Genomic DNA, 14,504 nt, shown 5'->3' on the forward strand with positions numbered 1-14,504 from the left:
GGAGAGCCGGTAACTGACAAGATTTTACTGGATCCAGCTGCTGTGCAGTGTTTAATGTATGACGAGGTAATGGCACTGATTAACTAAATGCTGTTTAATCTGATTATTCTCTATGTCTAATAAACAGTCAGTGAGAATGTAAATTCCTGCCATTAATGATATCATGTTGATAGTTCGTATAGATGCATAAATAAGATCCATATAGTAGCTATTACTATTGACATTTTGTAAAAATGTAACAATTTTAATTAAGGGATTTGCTTTGTCTAATTCCTCACACTTTTCGTTTATCTTTTTGATACGTTACACAAAAATAAACAGAATGTATCTTTTACACCGACTATCCTGATGGGGATTTACATCTTGGTTTCCATGGTGATCGCATGACGTTTAGAATTGCCTTTCCCCAGAATTATTTTCGGCGCGTATGACATTAGGACTCTCCGCGTCCCCCCAGATTGCAGATCCTTGTATGTGTGTTACAATAAGTAAAGCCGTTAATACGACATAATGTAAAATGCTTTAAATAAAGGAAAACTTATTTCTAGAAGCCGCTGGTAATACGTAACGTGTCTCGTTTACTGCGTGCAGGTATCGGCGACCAGCATGAAGGTTTTCTGTGGACGCGTTAACCCCACTACCGGGTCCGTGGACTGGGTGGAGGAAGATGAAAATTATGATTACCATCAGGAGATCGCTCGGTTAGTATCGTTTGCGGCATGAAGACTTGAAATACCCGAGGAAGAAATATTACACCCTCAATATGATAGGAAGCATTACTTGGGGCATATTGATGCAAATGATAGATGCATGGTCCTTTGAAATGTTCGTGGTGCCCTCCCATATCCATTTGCCCCTTTCTATTCCTTTCAGCTATTTTCCATGCAGGAGATGTGTTTAACCGAACATATCCCCCCGCGTGATATACTCTCCTCCAGTCAGCTCCAGTGCTGAAACTTAGGATCTGCCGGTGGATCAGACCAGTTTCGCCCATCTGGTCTGTCCAGTTTTCCTGATGAAGAGACTCAAACCTTAATCAGTTGTTGGTCTCGTCTTAGATTCAGGAGCCATATGTCTGTCTCGTGGATGCCATTCCGTCACTGGCTTGATGAATGCTGTGGGTGAGGGTCTCTTTTGATCTGCAAGTGCAGAAATCAGTGGGAGTGCTTTTCTGCCATTGATTGGCTACTTGAAGAAGCCAATCAGTGACATGAATTGTTGGACCTTTGTGCGGGAGAATGGAGTAAAAACTGGCCAGGGCTACCATTGTGAATCGGGCACTCTACACATTCCTGCTGGAGCACGGTGAAGAGGGTACGTGACCCCGCTGGGCCCCTGCAGGAAAGCATAGGGTGCCAGGTTCACAATGGCAGAAGATGGGCAGCGGCGTGGCAGGTCTCTACGAAGTGAGGGGGTAGATAGTGTATGTATATCTCTACTGTAGTGTCAGTCTGTAAGTGTGTGTTTATACTGTTATGTCAGAGTCAGTGTGTATGTGTGTATATGTACAGTGCTAGAGTCAGTCTAGTCTACTGTACTGTAGCTCCAGATTTATTGTGTATGTGGGCATAGTGTTAGAGTGTAATTTTATATATGTGTAGCGTTAGCAGTGTGTGTGTATATTGTTGGATAGTGTGTGCGTGTGTATAAGAGTGTAGTGTTTGCGTGTATGGTGTTGTATATGTTACAGTATGGCATTAACATAAGTGTGTGTTAGTGTATGGTGTTGGCGTGTGTGTGCACGAGTGTAGAATGTTAGCGTGTGTGTTACTGTTAGGTGTTAGTGTTTGCGAGACATTAGCGTGTGTGTTACTGTATGGTGTTAGTGAGCATAAGATGTTATTGTGTGTTTGTTACTGTGACGGGTTCACACTTCCACCCATGTAAGGTCTAACGAAGAGGTTATTCTCCATCCTAGATGATAAATTACCAAATTACTTAATTACTGTATGGTGTGTGTGAGTGTAGGAATAATGGTTAAACATACAAGCTTTGAGTCTTTATGGTGTAAAATAACTGCAGTACCATACAAAGCGGTGCAGCGCTGAAGAAAGATGTGTTTTTATGTTGTATTGCCCCAATAAACATCCTTTAACCGCAGACCACAGGGTAATGTATGACAATAAAAATGGGACTGAGGGGGGAAAAGTTATCTCCTAATTGTTTTGGCTGACTAGTAGATCAAAACCAAATTTCTTGACCCCTGCCTCTATACACACAAACACACACAATCATATAATAGCTAACTATATGTACCCTGATGTTGTAGCAGTGTAAAGTGCATTGAAAAGTTTAGAAGATTTGAATTTATGCCTGTATTTTCACATATATGTACCATTTCCGTCATCTTTCTTTTTTTCTTTTAATAAATGTGCTGTTTTACCATCTTTTCCACTAGGGGATACTGTTGCCCCACGCAGTATGGATTATAATGTCTGTTACTACAGTATTGTGTATGCATAAATCACATGTTACTTTTCATAGATTATACGTTGGATAAAAGTCTCCTTTATCATATCTACTGTTTATTGAACATCTGGTCCTAGTATCTGTAATTAAATTGTATTTTTATAATCCTGAAAAAACCATATTCCATTAAATGCGCCTGCTAAATGTATTTTTATGTTTTTGTCTTGTCCATTTTACAAATACATGGGGGGACCTGCGATGCACTCGCCTTATATCAGCTCCAGCTCGGGGGTCTGTTGAGCACAGAAAGTGCTGCCATAGATTTCAAGGGGAAGGCTTTCTTGCTACTGATTGGTTGCTTCAAGCTGCCAATCAGTGTCAAGAATAGTCATACCGTGGAAGAGGAGGGCCGCTGCTGCTGCAGCGCTGCCTCTCTTGTGTCAGCTTAGTGCTTTATTTGTACGTAACCTGCGTTCTTCTTTAGAGGGGGTGTCGGGTGCATTAGACGTCCCAGATGTGAACCCACAATAATATTTATGAATTTTCTCGGAACAAATGTATTTCTATAATAAGCGTAACCAATGAATAGTTCCATAACTGGATCGTAGAAGCATATGATTAACGGTATGCGGGGCAACGGATGTTTAGGACCTTCAAAAAAACAAAAACATATTATGGGGGGCTTGGTTACTATAATACTTTCTAGTTGTGTCTGTCCAATGTTTTCCAGCCTCAGACAGCAAATAATGGAGGGTTACGTGACATTTTATTATTGGGGTACACATCAGATGACCCTGATGTGTATAGAGAGCGAGGTTAGCCAAGGCACCAGGGGTACAGGCATGGTCTTGAGATGCCCCTAATATTTTTCGTTCCTTGGCTAGCAAAGAGCTTACTGTAGCCAGTTGTTGTTTGGTTCCTCGAGCACGAGTCGTACTTAGTCATGGAATATCATGGAATGCAAGATTTGTATACAATATTTCAAATATACTTGACGGATGGGGTTATTTTTTGTGTATTGACACTTGCGTGGTGTGTTTGAGGTGACGATCTTGTTTGAGTTCCTGCTATATTGTATATTTGATTTTGTATTTGTTTAATGTATTTAATCTGCCCCCCCCAGATCATCATACGCTGACATGCTGCATGACAAAGACAGGGTAAGTGAGGGTGTTTATTTCATTTCTGTAGGCAAAGTTCTTGATTTGAGGACACGGTTATTAATTGATCGTATGCAGCACATGCCTGCTGTACATCAAAGAACTTTTAAAAGAGTGTTCCTCGGTGTTTATTGACGCCATCTCTCTTCCTTCAGAACAAGAAGTATTATCAGGGAATCTGTGCGGCTGTGAGACGGCTGAAGGAACGGGGGCAGGATGCTATAGTTCTGGATATTGGAACAGGCACTGGACTCCTGTCAATGATGGCGGCTACTGCTGGCGCGGACCTCTGCTACGCCATTGAGGTGACAAGGCCCCGTACGATTAGCAATTCAGGAGGAGCAAGTCTGAGATTTAGACTTTATCATGGGAATGTTTGTTTGGTCACCAGGTTTTCAAGCCGATGGCTGATGCGGCCACGAGGATCGTGCAAGCCAATGGTTTTGGTGAGAAGATCAAGGTCATTAACAAACATTCAACAGAGGTGACCGTGGGGCCAGGTGAGAGCCCGTTCATGCGGGAACCGATGCAGTTATTAATTATAATTTTTTTTGCGATGAATCCATTCTTAACCATTCACAGTTATGTAAATAAAGCCTTTCACGCGCCAACGAAACTTCAGTGTTTCAAACCAACAAGAAAAGGCAACGTTCTGTTCTTCCTTTCTCTCGTTGTCTTAGAGCAGTTTTCTTCTCAGGAGGTTCTTCATCTAATAAAATGTCCCAGCGACTATAGAATGGATGCTGTTACCATGTTGATCTTAGTTTTTGAAGATTAATGCCGGGAAACCATGTCCATTTTTTCCAGAATTGGAGGTCTAACTCAAGAGTCTTATATCCGATGGGATCCTTCAGCGGTCTCGTTAAACAGCTGGAGAAATGCATTGTTTTTAAAGGACTCAGCCTTTATTATCGTGTTTTCCTCTGCAGATGGAGACATGGAACAACGTGCCAACATCCTGGTTACTGAGCTGTTTGATACAGAGCTTATCGGGGAAGGTGCTCTGCCCAGCTATGAACATGCGCAGCACAATCTCATGCAGGTACTTTTAACGCAAAAATACTTGCAGACTTGTAGCTAAAAAAAAGGAATGCTCACATGGTGAAGTACGGTAGCTGAACACAATGTGTCCTCATTTTCACGGTTAACCATATGGAAAAGCTGTCACCAAGGTACCCAGAGCTTTGCAGAGACAAAACCCAGTATTTAATAAAAACATTATTTTGTCTTTTTTTTTAAAGTGTATTTATTATTTAAAGTGCATCTGTCGTCCAAATCCTACATTTTTATCATCGTATACACCTAAAATACGAAATATAGGTTATAGAAACCTACTTTATATGTAGAAGTCATCTCAACTACCTGTTCTTGATTATTCCTCACTCATTATGCCATCTCCGTTAAGTTGCTGATTGGTTCAGGTAGGTAGGTGAAGGTAGGATGAGGAGAAGTGATAGAACTTCAGGAGCTGAAGCTGATCAGATAACGCTGGCCCTGCCACAGATCTCTTCTTCCTCAGGGTGAACGAAATTTCTTGTCCATTGGTTATTTCATCAGGAGCAGTGGGAGGCTGTCCCTCACAGGGCCACCGTTTATGCCCTTCTTGTGGAGTCCCAAAGGCTGTGGAGTTGGAACAAGCTGCTCCCCTTGAGTTTGGATTCGGTGGATATCCGACCCCCGCCTGAGATGGAGAGCTGCCCCGGGGCCCCGTCGGTGTGTGATGTGCAGCTTAGCCAGCTGAGGCCGAGTGAATTCACGAAACTAAGCGACGTCCTCTGTGTATTCCGGTAACGTTAAACCTGATGCATTATGTTGACTCCTAAGAGCACTTGGCAGGTTTGACTGGAATCCAGTAACAGAGCTTCCAAAGCGGCTTGGGCCACAGATGCTGTCTACTCTTCTCCTGAGGAAATCCAAGTATCTGATAGATATGAATCCTTTAAAGCTACCAATCGCATCCCTGGGAGAAGAACAGACTGTTGGATCTTGGCTCTTGTGTGTCATCGCTTTGTCATAAATCCTTGGAGAAACCTGTATTACCTACATAGTTACAGTTAGAACAGTTCCCACTTCATTTTGTATTTACATTTAATTTGTTAAATACGTGGAAGCTTTAAACAGAAGTGTATAGCATGTGAGTGGTTCCAACCCTTTTGTATCTTCTCTGCAGCGTAGATTTCAGCGAGCAAGTGAGCAGTTCTGCGGTGTCTCACCCCGTACGTTTCCGGTCTGAGGCCGACGGGGCAGCTCAGGTGGTGCTGTCCTGGTGGGACATAGACATGGACCCTGAAGGGACTATAGTATGCAGTATGAAGCCAAGCTGGGCCTATCCCACCGTGCAGCCCGCTCCGGTAAGGATAATGTGTGCTTGTCTAGTTACAGTATGTGACCTCACTTATGAAATGTAGGCAGGGGCTGTAGTGTTGGGCTGCGTATCATCATCCCAGCATAGAATGGCGAATTAAGGGAATAGCAAAGCCTCGGGCACATCTGTGTAAAATAAATGTCTTACCTGGCATATCAGTGGAAACTGACAGCTGGATGGTAAAACACTTATTGTTATCTTGGTCTTGAATTTTTCTTAGATTATCTGCTTTTGATCTGACCTCATGTACAATCATATTGTATTTTAACATTAGCCATAACACATTATCCTATGGTTGATATGTGCTATAGGTTCCCCAGTGTATGGGAAATGTTTATACAGTGAACTCCTGCATTAACCAAGGGGAATTCACTAGAAAGCTGTTTTGGAGAAATATCATGGCTGGTAAATAAAGGTTGAAATGCTGGAATGTGTTCCGTGTGGTTTGATGTTATATCAGCCAGTACTGTCTCACCTGACACTCTCTCTAACACTCGTCTTCTCGCCGGCAGTGGAGGGATCACTGGATGCAGTGCGTCTATTTCCTACCAGAGGAACTGCAGGTGAAGCAAGGAGAGGAGCTTTGTTTAATTGGCCATCAGGATGATTACTGTGTCTGGTACAGCCTAACCAAACCTAGGTAATCCATTTTGTGGCCCTCGGATAAGTACATCTTAGTGGGTCTAACCATGTCGGGGTGACTGTGTCCTGTGAGTTGTGTTTAAAAGAGTGCATCTGATATGGCTGGATACTCAAACTTAATGATTTAAAATGATGGGAAGTGCATGTCCTACAGAGCTCATATATAAAGCCTGATTGCAATTTGGATTTGTATCCGTTTATGTTTGGGTTGGCATGTCGTGGAAGGGTGGGCTTTCTTGGTCAAAGGACAATTGGCCTTATAAATGAAATGTGTCCATTTTAAGGTTTTCTCTACCTGCAATGATGTTTCCAATGCCACATTGAGTTAATTAAGTGTTCAATTCAGCAGAGTAGGCTGGACAGCACCTTTAATAATGATGTTCCTACCCATTTCAGAGCCATTTATTATGATGTAGAGTGGTAGATCTGGATGTGCAGTAGCTTACTGACATGTATTCCTTTTTCCTTGCATACATCAGTGTAGAAGCACAGACCCAGGTACCTCTGGAACGTCCGGCATGCCACTGCGGAGCCCATATCACGTGGAACCGAGCTCGGTTTGGGGAACTGAATGACCGGCACAGGATTGAACGATACAGAGAGGCCATAAGGAAGGTGAGGAGCATCTCTGTAGGAGCCGCTAATACATTCTCCCTGAAAGCGCCAGTATCAATGATCAAAATGCAAGTGGTATGATTCAATCCGAGCAATCTCTATCACCCAAATGATATTGTGGTCCTTCGTTAATAGAGAGAGATGCTACCGCCTTTGCACAGAATGTTGTAGATGTTCTGATATTGTTGCCCTTTGAAGGTGCTGGGGCATAGTTTTTAATGCATTGGGGGATCTGTGATTGCCGTGTCAGCTCTGTAAGGAGTCACTCAAGGGCATTCGAGTGTGCCGGTGTCCAAACACACATGTAAATAATGTCACTACGGAACACAGCAAGAGTACACGTGTTTCTTACGTCCTAGCTAATTGTTCCGATGCTTGAGAGGTGTTCCTCTTGAAGGCATCTTGGCTATCTCAGGATAAGCCCCTAAACTCTGCCCCATAAACTTATCACGGGTTACCAGTCTGTTTGGGAAAATCTCTAGCTATTGCATTGATGGTTTGATATTACTGGAACCGCATGGACGTGGGACGGAAGAGCTGGCACATGTGATAGGGTTTACAGAGTGTGTTCCTTTCTCCGCAGGTTCTCACCCCGAGCAGTGTGTGTCTGTGTGTGAGTGATGGGAGTTTACTTCCGTTCCTAGCACACTCTGTTGGAGCCACACAGGTGATTATCTGTACAATGTGCAACGTGCAATGCCGTCATTGCATACATCGCCCAGATTGTATCACCCTCTGCACTGCTATGTGTATGGAATAGAGAGATCTCTGTAAACACAGATGATAAAACTCTTTGAATAAATATTTTTCACCCTGTTTCTTCTTGTTTGCAGATTTACACTTTAGAGTCTTCCTCTATGTCCCAACATCTCATGGAGAAGGTTAGTGGGACCGATTATGTCTTACTCTTATCTGAGTCGTTTGTAATGAATCCATTGTTTCTACCGTTACCCATCGCTGGTACTTTGTGAAGAACTCTTATTACCATATTAATGTATATTGAATTATAAACGACAAGCAATCCGTTTGTCTCCAGCTTTTCCAAACCAATCAACTCGGAGATAAAATCAGAGTCCTCCAGAAACCTCCGGACGGTGTCACTGCCGCCGACCTCCAAGATGGGAAGGTAACTTATTAGACATCCTTACACTGTATGAATGTAATGACTTGATGCACACAGGGGGGCTGGTTTTCAAATTTAGCCACTTAAAAAGTGTACATCAGTACATGACGTTTTCAGATGATGAGCTAATTCCATGCCGTGACAGAAACAGAAACGCGTTTGCTGCTTTAAATGATGGATTTTCTCTTGAAACGTTATCATATTAGTCAAGACGTTTTAAACCCACCCAAGGAATTGACTCATCGTTTAGATGAATTAATAGTGACTTTTGGGGAAGGGATGTATGTTCCCTTGAAAGATATAGATTTTTAAGAGGGCAGATATTCTATTGAAAGTGATGCCCAAGGACTGATTTTTGAAAACCCAAATCAGAGACTCTTTCTAGAACTAGATGCTTGAGGTTCTAGATACTTGAGGTTCTCACTCTAGCACCCGCCGGACTTCTCTTGCATTTTGTCTTGTAGATATCTGCTTTGATTGGCGAGCCTTTCTTCACCACCAGCCTCCTGCCCTGGCACAACCTGTACTTCTGGTACGCCCGCACGGCTCTCTCGTCCAAGCTCGACACGCGCTGCGCTGTGTTACCCCTCAACGCATCTCTCTACGTCCTGGGAGTGGAGTTCAAGGTGACAAACTCATATTTATTATGGGGACTGCTAAAAGGAAGTCCTTGTCAGTCATGTTTTGTCCTTAAGGGACTCTTGCCCAAAGTGAATCTGTTAGCGGACATATAAACTTCGCTTCTTTATCGCTTCCGTTCCAGGGCAAGGGTGACCAAGAGAGAGGTGCCCCTAAAATGCTTGTGTAGTCCTTTTAGGTGGCGCGACTATACGTTCTCTATACGCGCCTTTTATCCAAAACAATGACATACAATATGTATACAGACTCCTATGAGTAGTAATTAGACATCACAAGGTTACTATTAAAACCATATGGGTGCGTTATCATTGAATATGTTGAATAATGCACTTTTTTGGTGACACCGCTTCCATTTATTTTCTCAACGTAAATCTACAGCCGTCCTTTTAAACTGGCGACTTCTTATAAGGAGTCAATTAGGTTTTCATGCGTCGTCCTTTTGACTGCTTTTTTGTCGGGTAGCAGATTTTGAGACGAAGACGTTAATTAAAACGATATTTAAAAGAGCAGCTAATATTTTCCCTTCGTTTTTTTTTACGAGAAAAGGCTGCGAGGCTGATCAAAACAAGAAGTAATTACCCGAACGCAGTTGGCCTGTCCCCAGCTACGCATCCTCTGTTATTATCTCTGTTCGCTTTAAATACGTGGTTTATCTGCTCTCCGTACGAGTCCCGTCCTCTGTGAAGTAGTCACGCTCTGTACACCGTGAATAGAGCCGAGACTATGCCATCAGCCGGCTGCCGGAGTCGGCCCTTCTGATTATATTCATACGTCCCGCAATTTCCTTGCACTCAGATAAATATGTTATTTTATTTCATTGTATGAGAACCGGAACAAAAAAAAAAAACCTCATTTAATCTACAAACTCTTTTAATGTGTCTTTTTAAAAATATCATCTTGATTCTCCGCTTTAATTATAGTTTCGTTCTTACGGCAGCCGCATTCATCGTTTCAGAAGGTCCACTGAATGGACGATAACATCTTGAATACTTTGCAGAGAAATTATATTTTTTGCTGCAGCAATTAGAATGTTTTAATTGGTCTCGGATTTACCCGGTGAATGCGCAGGATTTTATTGGGGGAAATATTTGAAAATTGGTATTTTTTTTCTTTTTTTCTTTTTTTTTAAGGATCTCTGGAGGATCCGAAGCCCTTGCGGGACCTGTGAGGGATTTGATGTCAGCATTATGGATGAGATGATCAAGGTTTGGCGTTTTATGGGTTCTCTGGGCACACTGGGCCGTTCTCTGTCTGTGGCGTCAGTGATTAATGCGTTTCATTAACGGGCTGGCTTGTGTTTGAGGTAGACCGCGCACACCACATCACCGCTGTCTTTCTGATACGCACGGCTTCATTACGTCTTTACTTTTACATGTTAGGCCCCTATGTCAATTAGTCTGTGACTATTGCTTTTGTATACTTATACTTTCATTGTTCGGATTTTCTATTTTGGGGGGCAGAATTCTCTAAACTTCCGGGAGTCCCAGGAGGCCGAACCTCACCCACTTTGGGAATATCCCTGCAGAGCCCTGTCTGACCCCACCAAGGTTATGACCTTTGACTTTCGAGAGTTGGTCCCAACAGAGGAGATGAGCGCAGAAGGTTCTTTAAATCTGGTGCGGTGAGTACAATTAATAACTAGTGTTTATCAAAAACAGATAATATAAAGAAAAGGCCCCCTCGTTTGCTCAAAGAGCCATATTCGTCAAGATCCATATACCTACAGATCTCTTAATTCTACAAAGATTTACTAACTACTGACATATTGTAGACCAGGGCTATCAAACTGAGGTCTCCTACAAGGCTGTTACCCCCTAAAACATCCATAATTTATGCAACAATCATTTCAAGTAAATCAATACAATAAAAATAACGGTATACGGTTCCAATATGTGCCAATAATTCTCTTAAATCCATCCACCAATGCCTTGTGTAATTCCAGGTAACTGACTTCTCTAATATTTAATGAACCGTAACCCCTGAGTTATAGTTGGAGGGTAACACTTGGTCATAGAAGACATTTAAAGCGCTCCTTCTGTTTATAAACTGTTTGTTCGGAATTGATTGATTTCCTTCGGCCCCCCAGGTCCGGGGAGTGTCACGGGGTGGTCCTGTGGATGGAGTATCAGCTAGCGGAGGACATTTCCGTCAGTACCGGGCTGCTGCGCGTGTCCGAGGAGAATGTGAGTGATGCTTGGTGACCTGTTTGCTATTTGAAATGAGTAAAACAGCAGATACAGAGATCTGTACAGAGAATCTGATTTATTCCTCCTTTTATAGGGCGACTGTCATTGGTATCCAAACCGCAAACAAGGCGTTTATTTCTTCAGTTCACTGTTGGATCCGGAGCCAGCTCGGTCGCACATCTCCATTTCCATCTCTTACTCTCTGACTTTCACCCCCAAAACGGGAGACATCCGCATGCGCTTCACGCCGCTTTCCTAGCAATTCACTCAGCCGCCCAGTGTTATTTCCCCATTCTCTGAAGGAGATTTATCAGATACTAATAAAATATTTTGTTTTATATACCAGTTTGTGTGTGTGTGGTTCAATGTAATCCTGGATCTTGGATCGAATTCCATCTTTAAATTGTGCATTAAATCAACCAGTAATCGTTATCATAAAGGTAACTAAAAAGGCAATTTCACAAAGCAGTTCCTCTCCGCTGTTCTTGAGACTGTTGATGAATAATGCGCAGTTAATATGATAAGGGACGGGATCTTTAATCTCACCCTTTGTCTGCAGTCTCATATATATATATATATATATATATATATATTCCCATCAGCCTTTTATTACAGATTAAATTCTATATTGTAACTGATATTATTACATACCCAGATTAAATGCTTACTTAGATGCAATCGAGTAATGGTTCCTTTTCGCCCATTGACTGTCTTCTCAGAGTTTTTCCAGTCTCTTGCTTTTACTGATTGAATTAACTAATCTGCCGTTCACTGATGTCAGCTGTTTACTGTCAGTGTTTAAATATCCTATACAGCTAATCCGATTTACTATTATTTCCTGGACTTGTAATTAAATATTGTTTGTATATCCTGTCCTGTTAACATGGAAAATTAGCACTTTTTATGGTTCGATGCCTGTTACGTTTCTTTCTATGAAGAACACAGATCGTCCCCGTGGCATGTTCGTTCTAAAGCTTTATATCCGTACCGGGATAGTGAATAACTTCAGCGTCATACACAATTGATTTTTTTCTCGCTAATAAGGTAAATGGTATTCCCCAAAAACCCTGATGCGATTTGGCTCAATGTGCTTTCATGAATGGTTTAGCAATGCTAACTGCTGCTTTAAGGTGAAGAGGCTGAATTATATATATATATATATATATATATATATATATATATATATATATATATATATAATATAATATAATATATGTGTGTGTGTATATATATATATATATATATATATCACTGGTTTTGAATAATTTGGTTTAATATACCACACAGACCCCTGATTGCCTTGGAGGAAGGTCACACCATTCGAGTTCAGTGCCTCGGAATCCAGTAATGGGATTTCGAGCTGCCTGGGTCTGGTGGGCCACCCACATCTTTATTGGGCCACCTCCCAGACTCAGAGATTTTGAGTAGAATACACAGAGCAATGTTTGGGGGCTAATAAAATCTATTTCACCAACTGCTTTGAAATTAGGTGCATATTTTTGGGTGATCACTCTCGCGTATTGCCTTTGTAAAGGAAACATTTGGTGTCTCTGTACTTGTAAAATAAGTGGAACAGCCTCCCAGCAGATGCAGCAGAGGTTAACACAGAGAGCGAATGGTTCTTATCCGCCGTCGAATTCTCTGTTTCTATGACCACTCGCTCCATGAGTCCTGCTAAATTCTAGCATCTTGCTGGGTCGATGGATATTACAAACTGTTAGATTCCATTTAAATGAATAAAATATGCTTCTCCGGTGCATAAGCCTTTCGCTTGATTACATTACTGCAGCAACCGCGTTGGGCGAAATAGGTGGTAAATGCCACATTATGAAGGACAGCTCGGCCACGGGTTTCCCTTTCTCATGCTTGTTTGTGAAATGTTGGACCCTTTGCCAGATTTCAGAGCGCATTTATCCATTTAGGGTATATTTTATAGCGATTCACGTGTACATAAGTGCTTATAAGTGAAACCTATAGATACTCTGTAGGCTATGCATCGCGGTGTTTTCATTATCAGTTATATTCATTGAGATATAATTCAGATGATCATACGTGTTCTGTCGCAGTATACGTTACCACTTGGTATATATATATAATAATGAACACACATGATTGCTCTGTAGGTTTTGCGCTTACGCGTTCTACGTGCTGATTTCTGGTTTTGGGGGTTTCAGTTATTGTCTCTGCTTTGACTTGAAATGAGAGAATTTAGGTTTGTTTGCTATTATTTTGGAAAGGCACCATCGCGTCTGGGATACCCGTGCAAATGCAGCGTTGCCCCGGGTAGTGGATTCCTAAAGCGTTTTGGGCCTTTTTACCTTCCGCCATGTGGTGCCATATGCTGTTCTGTGTTGTTTTGGATCGCCCAGCGTTGCAGGTGTTAAATCCCACGGCTCTTTACCAGATGATTTCTCTAATTTCGGCCTTGTTGTTTTTTTGTCTGTTCTGGAGATCTCCTGCGTGTCAAACCTTCAGCTCCCGGAATGTTTTCAAACAGATGGAACGTGTGGGTGATGAGTGTTGAATATTAAAATCCGTCCGTTCTCCTGTCTTGTTATTGATAGCGCGGGGTCCAGATGGCCGCTCGCAGGAGGAATTTAACCAAGTATCTAATAGCGGAATCCAAAGCTCTTACTGCAGAATCCTGCGCAAAACCACGGAAGTAGCGTATTCTAACCAGAAAAGAAACCGTGCCCCTCGGCCCCTCTGGTGAAGATACTGTAGGCATTTCTGTAGAGCAATTCTGGCACATGGTGATCGCTCCAGGTTCAGAACTGTGTACCCGAAAAGGACATTAGAGAAGCCACAACACCCCACTATTGCGATGAACCCCTTAAAGTGACCCATGGATGGTTTTCTTCTAATTAGTTCTGCCATGTGATCGGTTAATTACAGAGTACCGGATAGGAAGCATCTGTAACCTCCATGATTTGTATTCCACCTGATGCCTGCTGATGGTCATGGGGTGGTTGTTAGACAACATCTGGGCAACGTCCAGCGACCCACCCCTGAGCCTTAAATAATCTCGTTCCATAGTACCCGTTCCTGCCGAGACAGACCCCACCTATAGTGTCTTTATTGAACATTTATTTATTTATTTAGAATTGGCATTTCAGGTCAACGTGAACCTCAACGACAGAAATGGATTTGAGGGAATTGAGTGTCGCATTGCATGCATTTGGGGCAGATTAGTATGTTTCTATAGACAAATGCGCATTTAGAGCTAATGCTGAAGCTTTTATACCAGGGATCTCTGGCTTCTATGTATATTATAGATATATTTGGGGCTAGTTTTATCATTATTGAGTTCCATGCAATACCCGACGGTGTTTTATTTGGCTACAGAGAAAGCAGCTGCAGAATTG

At 42.2% G+C, this 14,504-nt stretch overlaps 1 protein-coding gene across 1 annotated transcript; it reads left to right on the forward strand.

Moving 5' to 3' along the window:
* Positions 1-606: 606 nt before the first annotated feature.
* On the forward strand, positions 607-11,398 carry LOC149299070 (protein arginine N-methyltransferase 7-like). Its single transcript, XM_089486450.1, has 17 exons — positions 607-701; positions 3,533-3,569; positions 3,725-3,874; positions 3,961-4,069; positions 4,499-4,611; positions 5,127-5,356; positions 5,740-5,920; positions 6,447-6,574; positions 7,056-7,191; positions 7,775-7,858; positions 8,025-8,072; positions 8,228-8,317; positions 8,779-8,940; positions 10,084-10,158; positions 10,414-10,574; positions 11,040-11,136; positions 11,234-11,398. The coding sequence occupies exons 1-17, from the start codon at positions 607-609 to the stop codon at positions 11,396-11,398; spliced, it is 2,061 nt and encodes a 686-aa protein (XP_089342576.1).
* Positions 11,399-14,504: the final 3,106 nt, after the last annotated feature.

Source organism: Sceloporus occidentalis, unplaced genomic scaffold (assembly GCF_023333645.1).
Source record: "Sceloporus occidentalis isolate IW3139 unplaced genomic scaffold, rSceOcc1.0.p SCAF_29, whole genome shotgun sequence".
Classification (NCBI taxonomy): domain Eukaryota; kingdom Metazoa; phylum Chordata; class Lepidosauria; order Squamata; family Phrynosomatidae; genus Sceloporus; species Sceloporus occidentalis.

Bases quoted from the DNA above. Each gene is read 5' to 3' on its own strand.
- LOC149299070 (XM_089486450.1), top strand. From the start codon at position 607: ATGAAGGTTTTCTGTGGACGCGTTAACCCCACTACCGGGTCCGTGGAC. The intron at 3,570-3,724 runs GTAAGTGAGGGT...CTCTTCCTTCAG, and splicing joins TGCTGCATGACAAAGACAGG to AACAAGAAGTATTATCAGGG. The intron at 8,073-8,227 runs GTTAGTGGGACC...GTTTGTCTCCAG, and splicing joins CCCAACATCTCATGGAGAAG to CTTTTCCAAACCAATCAACT.